Source organism: Haliotis rufescens, unplaced genomic scaffold (assembly GCF_023055435.1).
Source record: "Haliotis rufescens isolate VD_foot unplaced genomic scaffold, xgHalRufe1.0.p SCAF_6, whole genome shotgun sequence".
NCBI classification, from domain to species: Eukaryota; Metazoa; Mollusca; class Gastropoda; order Lepetellida; family Haliotidae; genus Haliotis; species Haliotis rufescens.
Window position 1 is genome coordinate 29,922,888 of NW_025964334.1, and position 12,747 is coordinate 29,935,634.

At 39.7% G+C, this 12,747-nt stretch overlaps 1 protein-coding gene across 4 annotated transcripts in view; it reads right to left on the reverse strand.

Annotated features, from left to right (window-relative positions):
- Positions 1 to 210: 210 nt before the first annotated feature.
- The window catches only part of LOC124141030, a 37,872-nt gene continuing 25,335 nt past the window's right edge, over positions 211 to 12,747 (reverse strand). For all 4 annotated transcript variants that reach the window (XM_046508891.2, XM_046508890.2, XM_046508892.2 and 1 more), the window contains 7 exons: positions 12,283 to 12,407; positions 10,074 to 10,564; positions 9,351 to 9,404; positions 8,820 to 8,958; positions 8,086 to 8,201; positions 4,292 to 4,370; positions 211 to 3,563 (listed from right to left, as the gene is read on the reverse strand). In XM_046508891.2, the coding sequence (XP_046364847.2) occupies positions 3,241 to 3,563; positions 4,292 to 4,370; positions 8,086 to 8,201; positions 8,820 to 8,958; positions 9,351 to 9,404; positions 10,074 to 10,564; positions 12,283 to 12,407 (1,327 nt within the window). In that variant the 3' untranslated portion in view covers positions 211 to 3,240. The remainder of the gene's footprint in view (positions 3,564 to 4,291; positions 4,371 to 8,085; positions 8,202 to 8,819; positions 8,959 to 9,350; positions 9,405 to 10,073; positions 10,565 to 12,282; positions 12,408 to 12,747) is intronic.

Genomic DNA, 12,747 nt, shown 5'->3' on the forward strand with positions numbered 1-12,747 from the left:
AAAGACCCGGTATTTTATGTCAGTTCGCAGCTAGTGCTGGATTGCCAGGTGAAGTTACTAACCTGTTTGATGTATGGAAACATGCATATAATAAATTAAAAGCTAAAGAAGATATTGATTGTCAGATCATTAAAAGCCATTAAGTTTACTTACAATCACGAGTTAAAAACATACTGGGGTTTTCTATTGCCCCCCCCCCCCCCCCCACTACGCCTACAAAAAAAAAAAAATCTTTTTCGTTTTTCAACCCACCCCTTCCTCACACTCTCAGAATATACCTTTTCTTAGTATTCTAACCGCTACTCCTCATATTCAGGGGGATTATTCTGTCAGATGAGGGATGAGATAGATGAGTCATGTAGAATGAAGGTGCTGTGATTAGGTATGACATATTCTGACATATTTGGGAAATAAATGTTTCGTGTGAAAGATTGGTCGTAAATAAATTAATAGAGTGCGTGGGGATTGACACCACTTCAGGACGTGTCAGCTTAACGTGGGGGGAAAGCCTGAAGTAATGCAGGTCTTGGATGTTTACCACTTTGGGGAAACCTACGAGAACGGTATGGTGCTGACAAACCATGAAACATTAATAAGGCGAATCTTGAATTCGAACCTGCGACCGTAGGATTGTGACCCAAGGGACTTTACTCTGCACAGTGAATTCCAACGTTTTAGATGACTGGGCTAACCAGTCTTGCTATAGACTTGCTGGTTAATGGGGTCATATTTTCTCTGGACCTTTTAATAATTGATTTAGAAGCTATATGATGTGATAATTATTTGCTTGGAATTCGACTTATTCAGGAAATGCCAAAGAGATTTACCATACAGACTTCACAACAACCTATTATTTATTTAAGAGAACACATTTAAACCGAGTTTCGTTAAACGCTTAAACTTAATTACAGACACAAGGAAAGTGGAAACGTGAAACACAGACACTAATTCAAATACATATATTTTACACATAGATACAAATACATGCATACTAACACATACTACACATCATGCTGTTTTACAACACATAGTATTAATACTGATATCACGTATAGGCATCATTTAAGGCATAGTTTTACTGGTTAACAAATATGTTTCACACTGAAGCATAGTCAATCGACAGCTTAGAAAAAAAGTAATAACAATGTCCCGTTGGTTAGCAGTAAATAGTTAAGTGTAGTTTTTGTATAATTCCAAACCGTTTGTGACTATTACAGATTGGGGATTCTTAGCAGTTCTGGCAATGGTATTCTAACATTCATGCTCTGTCTTGTGGACAGGAATCAAATAGATGCTCTCTAAATAGAAATCAACAGTGTTTGTAATTACTGTCATGGTCTAATTAGGTTGAAATCGACAAAGTATATGATAATAGTCAAAAGTCAATAGTCTAATTACAGTAGAATACGTTTATAACGAACACGCTTATAACGAACTGACGGATATTACGAACTTAATTTTTGGTCCTTGACATTTGCTGTATAGATGTTGTATATATGCTTATAAAGAACTACGGTTATAACGAACTAAAATTAGTGGTCCATTTGAGTTCGTTATAACCGTAGTTTACTGTAACTGGAAAAACAATGTTTCGTGTCTACCTGAAACCTATACGATCGCGGATTTCTCGGCACACACATAAATTAATTGGCTGATAGTTTAGACATTTTAACACTCTGTTTTTTAAAAATACAGGATACAGTCACAATCTCCACACTTGTAGAACAATTAGTTTCTGGTTTCACTGGTTTCTGTGATAATAACTCACAAACGTCAAAATTAACTTAATGAGGGCGTTGCAACTGAGTTACAAATATTTGGGATTCGCACTGGCGAACGTACATATGGTGAACTCGTCATTCATTCCTTATATGGATTGACAGTGATGAATTTTTAAGAAACCCTAAATCTGACATCCTCTGAGGTTCCAAATATGTCCTTTTTTCAATTTCGGATTTACGAGCAGGGTTGTATGTACTTTACAGGGGGTAAAGATATGTCATATATCTCCTTTCTTCAATTATCACACTGGTTGTGCAAGCTATGAAGTTTAAGATCAGTTAGCGTAATGATCACATCTCTCCAGAAAAAGAAACCACATCATTTACATTTAAAATTGAAATGCTTAAAAATGTTATTAACAATATTCATATTTTAGATATTTCGTTATATCTATTCACAGAAATTCTCCCAAATATTTCTAATCAAAGTAGTTATTCACTTAACAATCACATCACATAAATTCTGCACTTTTAGTCCTGAGTTTAACATTGCCGTAGCCTATTATACTTGAACGGTTACCTGCTGGAAAGTCTTTGGATGATGAATGTATCGTGTGACAAACATTGCCCCTGGGTGAATTTCCATGTCATCTTTTGTCTCTCCGCCTGGGACTCTAAAGTAGATTGATGTCTTAAGACACCGATCCATTTCCCTTGACTGACACATCCATTGTGTTAGCGATCATAAGGGCTGGTATTGGCGTTTAGACATTGTACATGACTGAGGGGGACATCCATTGAAGGGAGAAGCCATTATCTGCCCCTGTCAAATGTGTTATCAAGCCTCGATGTCTTATTTTTTTTTGCATTCAAGGAATGGGTAATTAGATCACATCACAGCTATAGGAAATAATTTTGTTACTTTCTTTCTATCACGATTACTTGACGTTTTAATGTCATTTTTATGGTTCAGTCAGTTATGTTCTATTGTCTTAATTTAATTTCAAGTTTGTATTTTTCCTCGACATTTCTTTCAACGAAGGTAGGGATTTATTCGCCCCTCTGTCCATTCAGAATCATATCCACTTTATTTATAAAAAAAGCGAACTAAAAAAAAACCATATAAAAGTTTCATCAGCTGAAACAGACGGCAACTGGGGTATATCATTAAAGTGGACTCTCGTTGCGATAATCTCAAACAACGTATTGATTAAAAATCAATGCATATGTTTAGCCAGTAATCACCCTCAAAGTAAAGTGTTTAGCAAGGGTTCACTGTGTACAATGCCATACATATTGTTTGATCTTTTCCTATTGATAGGCACTGTCGGTTGCATATGCTGGCTATTTTAACGTATATGAATATACGTTGTCCTTGCCCTTGCTCAAAACACCAATCTATCACCACCGTCTACAGTAAATACTCCATTACTGAACCTGTAAACAGAATGAAATAAGATCCACTTCATTCAGTATCAGGACTCTTAGTGGTAAAATGCCACCTGAGTAAAAAAATTCCTCACAATTTGGTGTTCAGGGCGACTTCGTCGTAAGTCGGAGGCATTGGGTCATCGTTGTCAAACACGGGGTTGTCAAGGCCGCAGGGTTCAGTTCCGGCGCTTGGATTCATATTAAAGGAAAGGTCACTTCCTATGCTGCCAATACTGCCATTAGAGACTGTATGGATGACGGGCGTACGGCCACTTTGCCGGGAACTGTCGAGTGAGTTGTCGTCATCCGAGTCTTCCAAAGCGAGACTTGGGTGGTTTCCAAGCGCACTGGAGAGGGCGATGGCAGCAAAGCTTTCAAGACCCGGATATAGACTGCTTCTTCGGCGTTTGCCTATAACGAGAACACATGTGATCAGTTTTTGATAGTATGTCACGGTAAAAACATTTTAAATAATCCACATAATGGCAATGTTCATGGGGGGTTTGCATTCGTGCACCCACCTTCTGAATCCATGTATGGCGGATTCAGTTTTTAGAAAAGGAAGGTTGTGTTTTAATTGTGGTTTTGCAATTTTCCCTTAAGTAATCGAGCAAGTTTGTTGAAAATATATCGCCAAATGACTGCCATCGGTGGGGCAGTACACGCTCACCTTTTTGCGAACAACTGGTATCATTACTATTTGATAGTGATTCATAAACACACGCTCGTGATATAGTCGGAATCGTACAATCGACTCTGCTTTATGCGGAGATTTCTATTAGATAAGGGAAGGGTTTTGTCGCTTTATTTATAGTTATAGTTTTGTGATAAGTGTACGTCTGGTATACCCGATCACATTTATTGCTTGAAAATGCGGGGTTTAGTATGTTATCGAAAAGAGGGCGGTGGTGCTCCAGGTTCACATATGTTATGACAATTGTCATATAGATGACTTGTTAATCGTCAACATTTGCATCATTCCGTAACCCCAAAAGGCCCATCCCGAAATGTCACGATTGTTCACGAACGCTCTACAAACTAACAACATACCCAAACCAGGAAAGTCTATTCCAACGCCACCAGTATTGACACTGAACTGAACTGAACTTTACTTTAGCGTTACTGCAATGTGACCATACCTCCTGGTCCGCAGAGATTGATTTCGCTTTCGGTTGCACCATGCTTCCGACAGAGACCTTGGAGCTGCTTCAGTTCAATCTGTAGAAAATAATCGTTGTCAATGTATCAGCAAAACATCCACTGCCAAGGCTGTCATGGGAGTTAACCCATCAAGGGGGAAAACGCATCAAGTAATATATCATGCAACTGCCTATCCGTTAACGAATATATATTCGTGTCGTGATAATGGTCGATTTATATAAATGAAACATATATTGTTAAGAAATTCCAAAGAACAAACTATAATCAAATTAGGAATTTTTGTTTGATTGATTTCTCGAGATTTGTAAACTTGACCTTGACTCATCTAACATGTTCATCGAACACCAGGTGCATTCACTGCACATGCGCAGTGATTCGGTGAATGTTAGTACAGTTTCTCACAGCGTGTCAGCTCAAGGTCGGATGCAAGTACAAAGTAAATCAGACGTTTTCTAATTAGGCGGAACCAAAGATCACAGCTTCGACCTCAAGATCGGATTCGATCAGGTCCTGCCTTGACTAGGGGATGCAGCACTCCACTCCGAATTGTGTTGCCCGAACCAGCCGTACCCGTTATCGTTTACAGCGATAAGTATAGGAATACGCTATGTCAGCGACGCAAATAGTTTGGTTGGGAATTAAATCTAAAACACGAGACATCACTTTCGTCAGGAAATGTTTTTTAACATGTAGAAAACGTTGTACACAGCTGATGACATTGTCAACCACCAATGCCGAAACATACAGTAAAAATCGCATTCATTACATTGTGGAATTTTCGTAAATGATAAAATGCTAACGCAGGCATAGTTGCGCCGCCGTAATTCTACGTAAAGCTACATACTATAAGCCAGTTATAAATGAAGGTAGATTAACCTTTTGACTTACTAAGCCATGACGTCTTTGTACTTTAGACGGCTCTTTACACAGAAGGAAACGCATCATAATATATTGTCACTAAATATTAATCGCACGCCTTAGGGGTCTAGGTCACACATCTGTTGTTATTTAGAGCATAATTATATACGAAGACAATGAATATATATTGCTAACTAAATGCGAGGGATGAACATGTAACTGTACGATATATATAATTTCATTTGCAATATATCTATATTATCATATAATGGGGAGGTTTCTCGGCAGGATAAAGCCTACGGATAAAAACGATATCCGTTGGGGTCATATGCGGATAGAGATGCAAATATCAAAGGTCAAGTAGGGACGACTTTCAGTGTTTATAAACAAACATGCAGTCGCCCTTGTCATTCGGCAATCGAGTCAGAATTAACCATCGCGAATCTGGATAAACTACAGAGATAAATGCTATCAGTATCAAAAGAACAGTCTAATATACTTAAAATCAGTGTCTAACTGTGACGTCGCTAAGGCATTTTATAAGTTTTGGCAACTTTGGAGATATAAATTTCGAAACAATTTTGCGAGGGCACTAGACCTAGCAAAGCGGGATCAGTAGCCATACCTGTGCTTGTAGACCTCTGCGGCTTGAAACTTTTTCCACAGATTAAAATAGTTGAATTTGGCCGAAATATGTTTGAATTGTTAGATTGTTTCGTTCTGTCGCTATGCGTACATCCGATTGCACTTCTTAACGTTATGACAGGACAGACCAATCTCATTAAAATCAGACCTTAGTTCTCGTTACCGCTAAACAAAGATCTGAAGACATCCCATTAGGGGTCACGTCAGACCGACCTTTCAACCGACCAATCAGTGCGTCGCTTACCAGATTATAATAGTGACAGTCGGAATGTGATTTCTAATCATACAACCTCGAAAACTTTAACATGGGGTATACCGAACGATAGTTACGGGTTTAACGACTGATTCCTTACAATTTAGACCATCTATAAGCCATTCCAGAATGTTCTTTTGTTCAGGTTTCAAATTTTTAATCGGAATTTGTCGAAATATGTTTCGAAGCGAAGTCGCCAATTTGAAATTAGCGCCGTAAAGCACGAGAAAGCTGCCTTCTGATTGGTCATTCCATTGGTCGGTCAAAGTTCGCGCAAGGTCGGTCCTGACCCGTAATGGTGTGTCCTCAGATCTTTGTTCAGCGGTAGCGAGAACTAACATCTGATTTTAATGAGATTGAGGACAGACCGACTGTCAATACCGTCTGAACGTGGCCGTGACGTCCCATAGACTAGGGTTAGAGTAGCTTCCCTTTGACAAAGGGCAGTTACTCTAGCGGACAGACCGATATATTGCCACGAAATGCAAGTAAAAACAGTTGTTGTTTTGTGTATATGTTGCTTCGCCACTGTATAAGAAACAGATTGCAGTTGGAACTATATTGGCTACTGTCACTGTCCGACTGACACATCACTTACCCTGTGACGTAATAAATATTAATGCGCGCAATCCAGGAAAACTCGCAATGTTTAGGTAATGTTTTTGAGAGAGGGAAAGCAATTTTCAAGCACAGAATTATAGAATGACATTATATGATAAAGAGGTTATCACGCTTGTGTGTTTGGGGATAGTTAATATCCTGCGTTAGGAATAAACATTGTGTCTGGAGATGCATTAGGAATAAACACTAATATGTATTTAGCTCGCCAAGGCTCGCTAAATACAATGTTTATTCCTAATGCAGGATATTTACCATCCCCAAACACACTCGCGTGATAACCTCTATTTATCTTTTATCATAGCACAACTGGCTTCCACGGGAGATATGGCTTGAGTAAGGTCAAATGAAATGAAAATGCATTACAATGCTTTGCAGGTCATTGTGAGGTCATCAGCTACCATGACGTCACAATCAAATGAAATCACTGATCTTTTATACTGAAGACACTGGTTATTTCTGTGTATAAACTGAAAACGTTGGAAGAAAGATTTTGAATGACAAGTAGAATCTCCCCCGTGTGTCTTCCAAGCTCAAATATACCAAGACACGCTCATTTGATCTCGCAGACACTCGTTGGATATTCTCTATTTATCAAGTAACTCTAAGTTTTTTTTATTTAGGTTATTTTGTTTGATCCTAATATGATCATATGAAGACAAAATGAAAATTGATATGTTCTAAAAGTAAGTGTCATTTCCTTTTTACATTTAGAAGGTTATTTTTTTGCGTTTTTATCATCATCAAAGACCTATAATGAAGCATTATTAGTTCGACTGCTTGTATGGGTGATGAGTGTAAGATCGATGCAGCACATGTTCATTATTGTGAAAGTACTACGGGTTTAAGATGGAAAAGTAAAAAAACAACACTATTGTAATAAATCAAATTCTTCTTCTCCTGAATATATATCCATCATTCAGTTTTAAAGGAAGTACATTGTCATTTTCCTCATCTATAAAGATATATGTTTGCAATGTTGAAGGATATATTGCACAAAGAAAAATGCATTTGATAGAAAATAGAAGAAAAATCATGATATTTAATACCTCTTAATGAGTTAAGATTTTTCATTTTATTTTCCTTTCTTGTTAACATTCGGCTGGCCAAGTCTTAGCTTCCCCATTGCTTCCACAGTTGAACACTCTAGGCGTGCAAGAAACCTATCATCGTTGGTTCAATTTCCAGGTACACCTTGGTGATGTTTCTAGTGTTTTCAGCAACATTCCCGTGCTCGCGGGTTTCTCCGAATTGGTAACTATAAATGCTTGCAACACTTTTTGTCCAAAATCATGCTGACACGCCTGTTCAAAGGGACATTAAACCAAACTCGCTAACCCATATGATTTTGTGATTACCGCTGTCGTAATACTACATCATCATAATGTTGGTATGTACCTTGTATGATGAAGACTTGTCGTTAAGATCCTTTGATTTCTTGACGGACAGTCTCAACCTCTGTTTGACGATCTTGAGTTGCACGTGGTCTTTCTCCTGGATGACCAACACAAAGCCTGCGGACACACACGTTCATGGCGTTAGTAAGAGGAATGTGTTTCAAATCCAGCGGGACGGTGGTAAAAAAATAATATAATGATTAAGCTACAGAGTGACCTCTACTTGGTGGTGGGTCGGTATTACACAGAGTGACCTGTCCTCCACATCCATATATTTTGGAGATTCAACGCTTAAATGGTTCGAATCCGGGATTATCCCAGCTTATGATAATGGTTTTCCAACACCATACCCCTGCTCTTGGATTTAACCAAAGTTTGTTTTTGTTTGTCTTCTGTTTAAAGCCGCACTCAGCAATATTCTAGCTACATGACGGTCTGTAAATAATCGAGTCTGGACCAGACAATCCAGTGATTGACATCATGAGCATCCTTCCACGCATTTGGGATTGATGACATGTATCCTGACGAGCCTGACCACCCGATCCCGTTAGTCGCCTTTTACGACAAGCATAGTCGCCGATTTAACCAAAGTGATAGTTTGGGCTTTGCGCCTTCTTTTAACCAACACACTGTGTTATAATTGAAATATTATTCAAAACCGTATTCCTCATTAACTTACGAACATTAAACTTGACCAAACTCATTGTTCATTTAGAAACTAGTTAAGGATCTTACTGTTTACTATCCTGACAACTCTCCAGGGAAGGATGAAGATGAGGATTGTAGCAGCTTCAGTGCCCGGATGTGCCCAGATACCCTCGTAGAAGGCGACGTCAAGACACCAGGACACCGTGACGACAAACACGTCGAAGCACTGTCGTTAAAAAAACGGAAATAATGAGCTCGCTGTATTGTGTAAAAGATTTAATCTTATCTTTCTTTGACATAAGCTGTATAAGAATGCAATGTGTAAAGTCGTTTTATGACTGGAATAACGCTCACATTCACTCATTCAATGAGTGCGAATTGAAAGGAGACTACGCTTGTCTTCCTGCAGCTAATGTCCATTCAAGTTTGGGATATTTTAATTAATGCTATCTTTGAAACGAGGCATTCCCTCTTCGTGAAAAACGTCATCATTTATTGCTGGATATTCACGAAACAATGTCAGTTAGGAGATAAATAAAGTGGTCTTTAAATGTTTTGATCAAAGTTACTTTGACTGCCAATTTGACAATTTAGTCAACGATGGCCATTATCACTTACCTCTAGTTTGTGATGCAATATTTTCCTTCCCATAGCAAAGGACTTCAATAAAGTCTGCAATGAAAACATGCTGAGTAAATATAAAAAGTCAATACCAGAGACTAACCAGTCTCGAAAATCAACTGGGCGTAAAAGGAAACATAGCGATAAAGACAGGCATGACGGAACGATCTATGTTGAACATCCATTGAAACCTCGGTACTCCCGACCCCGTTAGTAGGGAACCCCTTCTTCCAGAGGATAACCGTTGGGAAGAAATATATACAATAAAAGCCCGTAAATCCGGACGGTACCGATCCCAGAAATTTCGTCCGGATTAAGACATTTACGGGTTAAAGAGATATTTGTACGGGTCATGTCACTTGTATACATGTCGCCGCATTCCAAGCACCCATCGTCCGGATTAATGGGTTTCGGGACTAACGAGGTTTCTTTATCAAGAAATTAAGTAATCCGGACAATTTTACTGGCGGTATCGTCCGATGTCATTGTATATTTTATTACTCCTGCGTGGTGTAGTGGATACAGCGTCTGCCCGGAGACCGGAAACGCGGTGGTTCGATCCCCTGGCTGTGTCATACCGAGACACGTTAAAAGATGGTACTTCTTCTTTCCTTGCCAGGTGCTCGTCGTTAAAGGGATAAAACAAAGACTGCTCTCCGGGCAGACGCTCTATCTACTACACCTCATATAGGATACAAAAAAATTTATAAAAAAACTTACCTCCAACAGCAGCATCGAGAGAATAGCCATACTTCCCAGATGAAAGGCGTGTGTGAGTTCATGCAGCAACGAATGGCCATGTCCGTCATCTTCCTCAGAACCTTCTGCGGCTCTTTTAGCGCGTTTGTGTATTACTCCTGATTTCATAAACGGATTAGCGAGGTTCACCTTAAGCGGCTCACCGGAAGCATTTTGCTGCGGGGCTGTACCGGAAGCGGTAGTGGTCGTATGTCCCGGTACTGTGGTTGTTGAGACAATAGGTAATCCTCTCGCCCCATTAGTCAGCGGACCGCTTGGGGCCGAAGTGTCCATGAAATGCGTTAATGGAGCCGTATGGACATCATGGCCACCCTCGTTACCATAGTTACTGAGTTTTTCATAAATCTTTTCCAAATTTAAATGTTCAGGATTGGTTCCGTTTAAGAGGGGAACCTGTTTCACTAACACAACGGTGAGATCCGCGTCCAGAACTTGCCAGTGGTGCAAGTCCTCTGAAACAACAATATATTGTGTTAGTGACTTCTTCATTTTGGCTTTCAGTAGCCCTGTTTCGTCCGGGCCAGTGGGATAGCCTAGTGGTTAAAATATTCACTCGTCACACCGAAGGCTTGGGTTCGACATCCTACAAGGCTTCAATGTGTGAAGCCCATTTCTGGTGTCCCCCGCCGTGATATTGCTGGGATATTGCCGGCATAAAACCCAACTCACTCATTCACACTGTTTTGTCCACAAAACAACATGATTAAGTAATGGATCCATGAGTGCAAAAGAGCACCACGGCTGAGCAATGGTAAGAATGTAGTGACAAGCTAGAATGTTATCACTCAACACCAAGTGTTATTAAGAAACGTTCATAAAACATTTCCAGCGTAAACTACCTTGGCATAAAGCATATCATATGTAAATATGTCTGGAAATTTCAGAGATAAACTATAAAATATCTCCCGCTCAGATGTTACAGGAATTTTCTTTACAAAGAAGTATTGACGGTTTAAAAAAAGATAAATATACCATCAACTACTATTCGGCACCTGATATGAGTAAATGTGTTCATCTTTCCTGCATGGGAAATGTTAGATCGAAGGGAGCCATCGAGCAATACCGAAAGACTACAGATCTAAAGTAACACTTGACCTAAAGACGCCACTGTTTGGATCTGCACACGACGCAATGGTTTAAGTTATTAGACAGGGTCCGTTTGTATAAAGCCAACTGACGCTACACCAACACAATAATGTTTATGTGTTAAGCAACGCTTTGAATGAGTGCTCTTTGGCGACCTTTTCAAACTCTCTCACTCACACACTCTCTCACTCACTCACTCACTAACTCCGATCAGTAAGTGGGGAAACATCGAGCCGGCCCTTATTCCACAAAGCGATCTTAGCACTAAGACCACCACAACTCCCATAATGTGATATAGACGGAGGTCATCTGTGACGGGTCAGGCTTTTTAGCATGGCCAACTCACAAATATGTCATGCCCTGTCTTGTTGTGTCATGTCCTGTCATGTACACACCCGCCGCTTAACATAAAAACTGTAATATCGCTGACCACAGCTTAAAGTATCACTCATTTACTCACTGACATGTATGGAGGTTGTCCCAGTCACTGTTTTATGGACTGTTTGCACAGACTGTACGTTCGTGTGTCGCTCTACATTACAGCGTGTGGGGAGAATGGGATTGTCACATTTGTACATGGACTACGTGTTCTATTATGCCCCGTCAGATAATATATTGTCTGATAAGAAACATCCGACATAAATAACCCCCAAAATAATTGATTTAGGTTTTAGGCATTGGTGAAAAGCAACGAACACGGGCATGGTGTTGACACCATCACTATCTGGGATTCGAATTCGCGATCACATGAGGGAAACACCAATGCACAGCTATTTGTGGCGTCTGGACTGTTTTTTCAACCTGTCGACTTAATCACTTACTATGCTACTCATCATTTAATAATTAGAGTGAGTGAATTTGGCTTACCGCCGCAAGTTGAAAAATATTTCAGTTATATCACTTGTCAGCATGATGTGGGAGGAAACCCCAAAGTGATGCAGGCCTTAGACGAATATCACTAAGGGGAAACCCATGATTTAGGATATGATGATGCTGACAAAACCAAGTAACAATCACGGCGGATCTGGTATGCCTAAGGGACGCAACTCTGCATAGCGAATTGCTCCGCATAAATTTGATTTACCTTTCATAATTAGAATATCACAGATGATTTGGCCAATGACACATGCTGCATCGAGGGCTGCCAGGGAACACACCAGTATCAAACACACATGTGTGTGGAGGTAGGTGGATAGTCTTTTCCTTGCTCTGAAAACAAGAGAAGGTTTAGATGAAACAGGTTCATATCTTGGTAACCTACGACGATTGCCTTTCCTAGTCCTTGAAGGAGGACTCTCATTTAGTGTTATCGAGCACTTCATCTCGTCATCTGTGGGCAATCTGATTGTAGAGTCCAGTTATAATATCAAATCTCTAAAAAGAAAAATATTATCGTTTGAACTGCTCGGAAACACACCTTTGAAAGAGTGGTCAGTTTGAGGCTGAAACAAATGGCCAAAACATTAATAGGCCAAAACAAGCAGGGGTCCAGTTTTCGTGATTAGAAAGCGACACAATGTCACACAATGCGGTCACGTTCCAAGCTTAA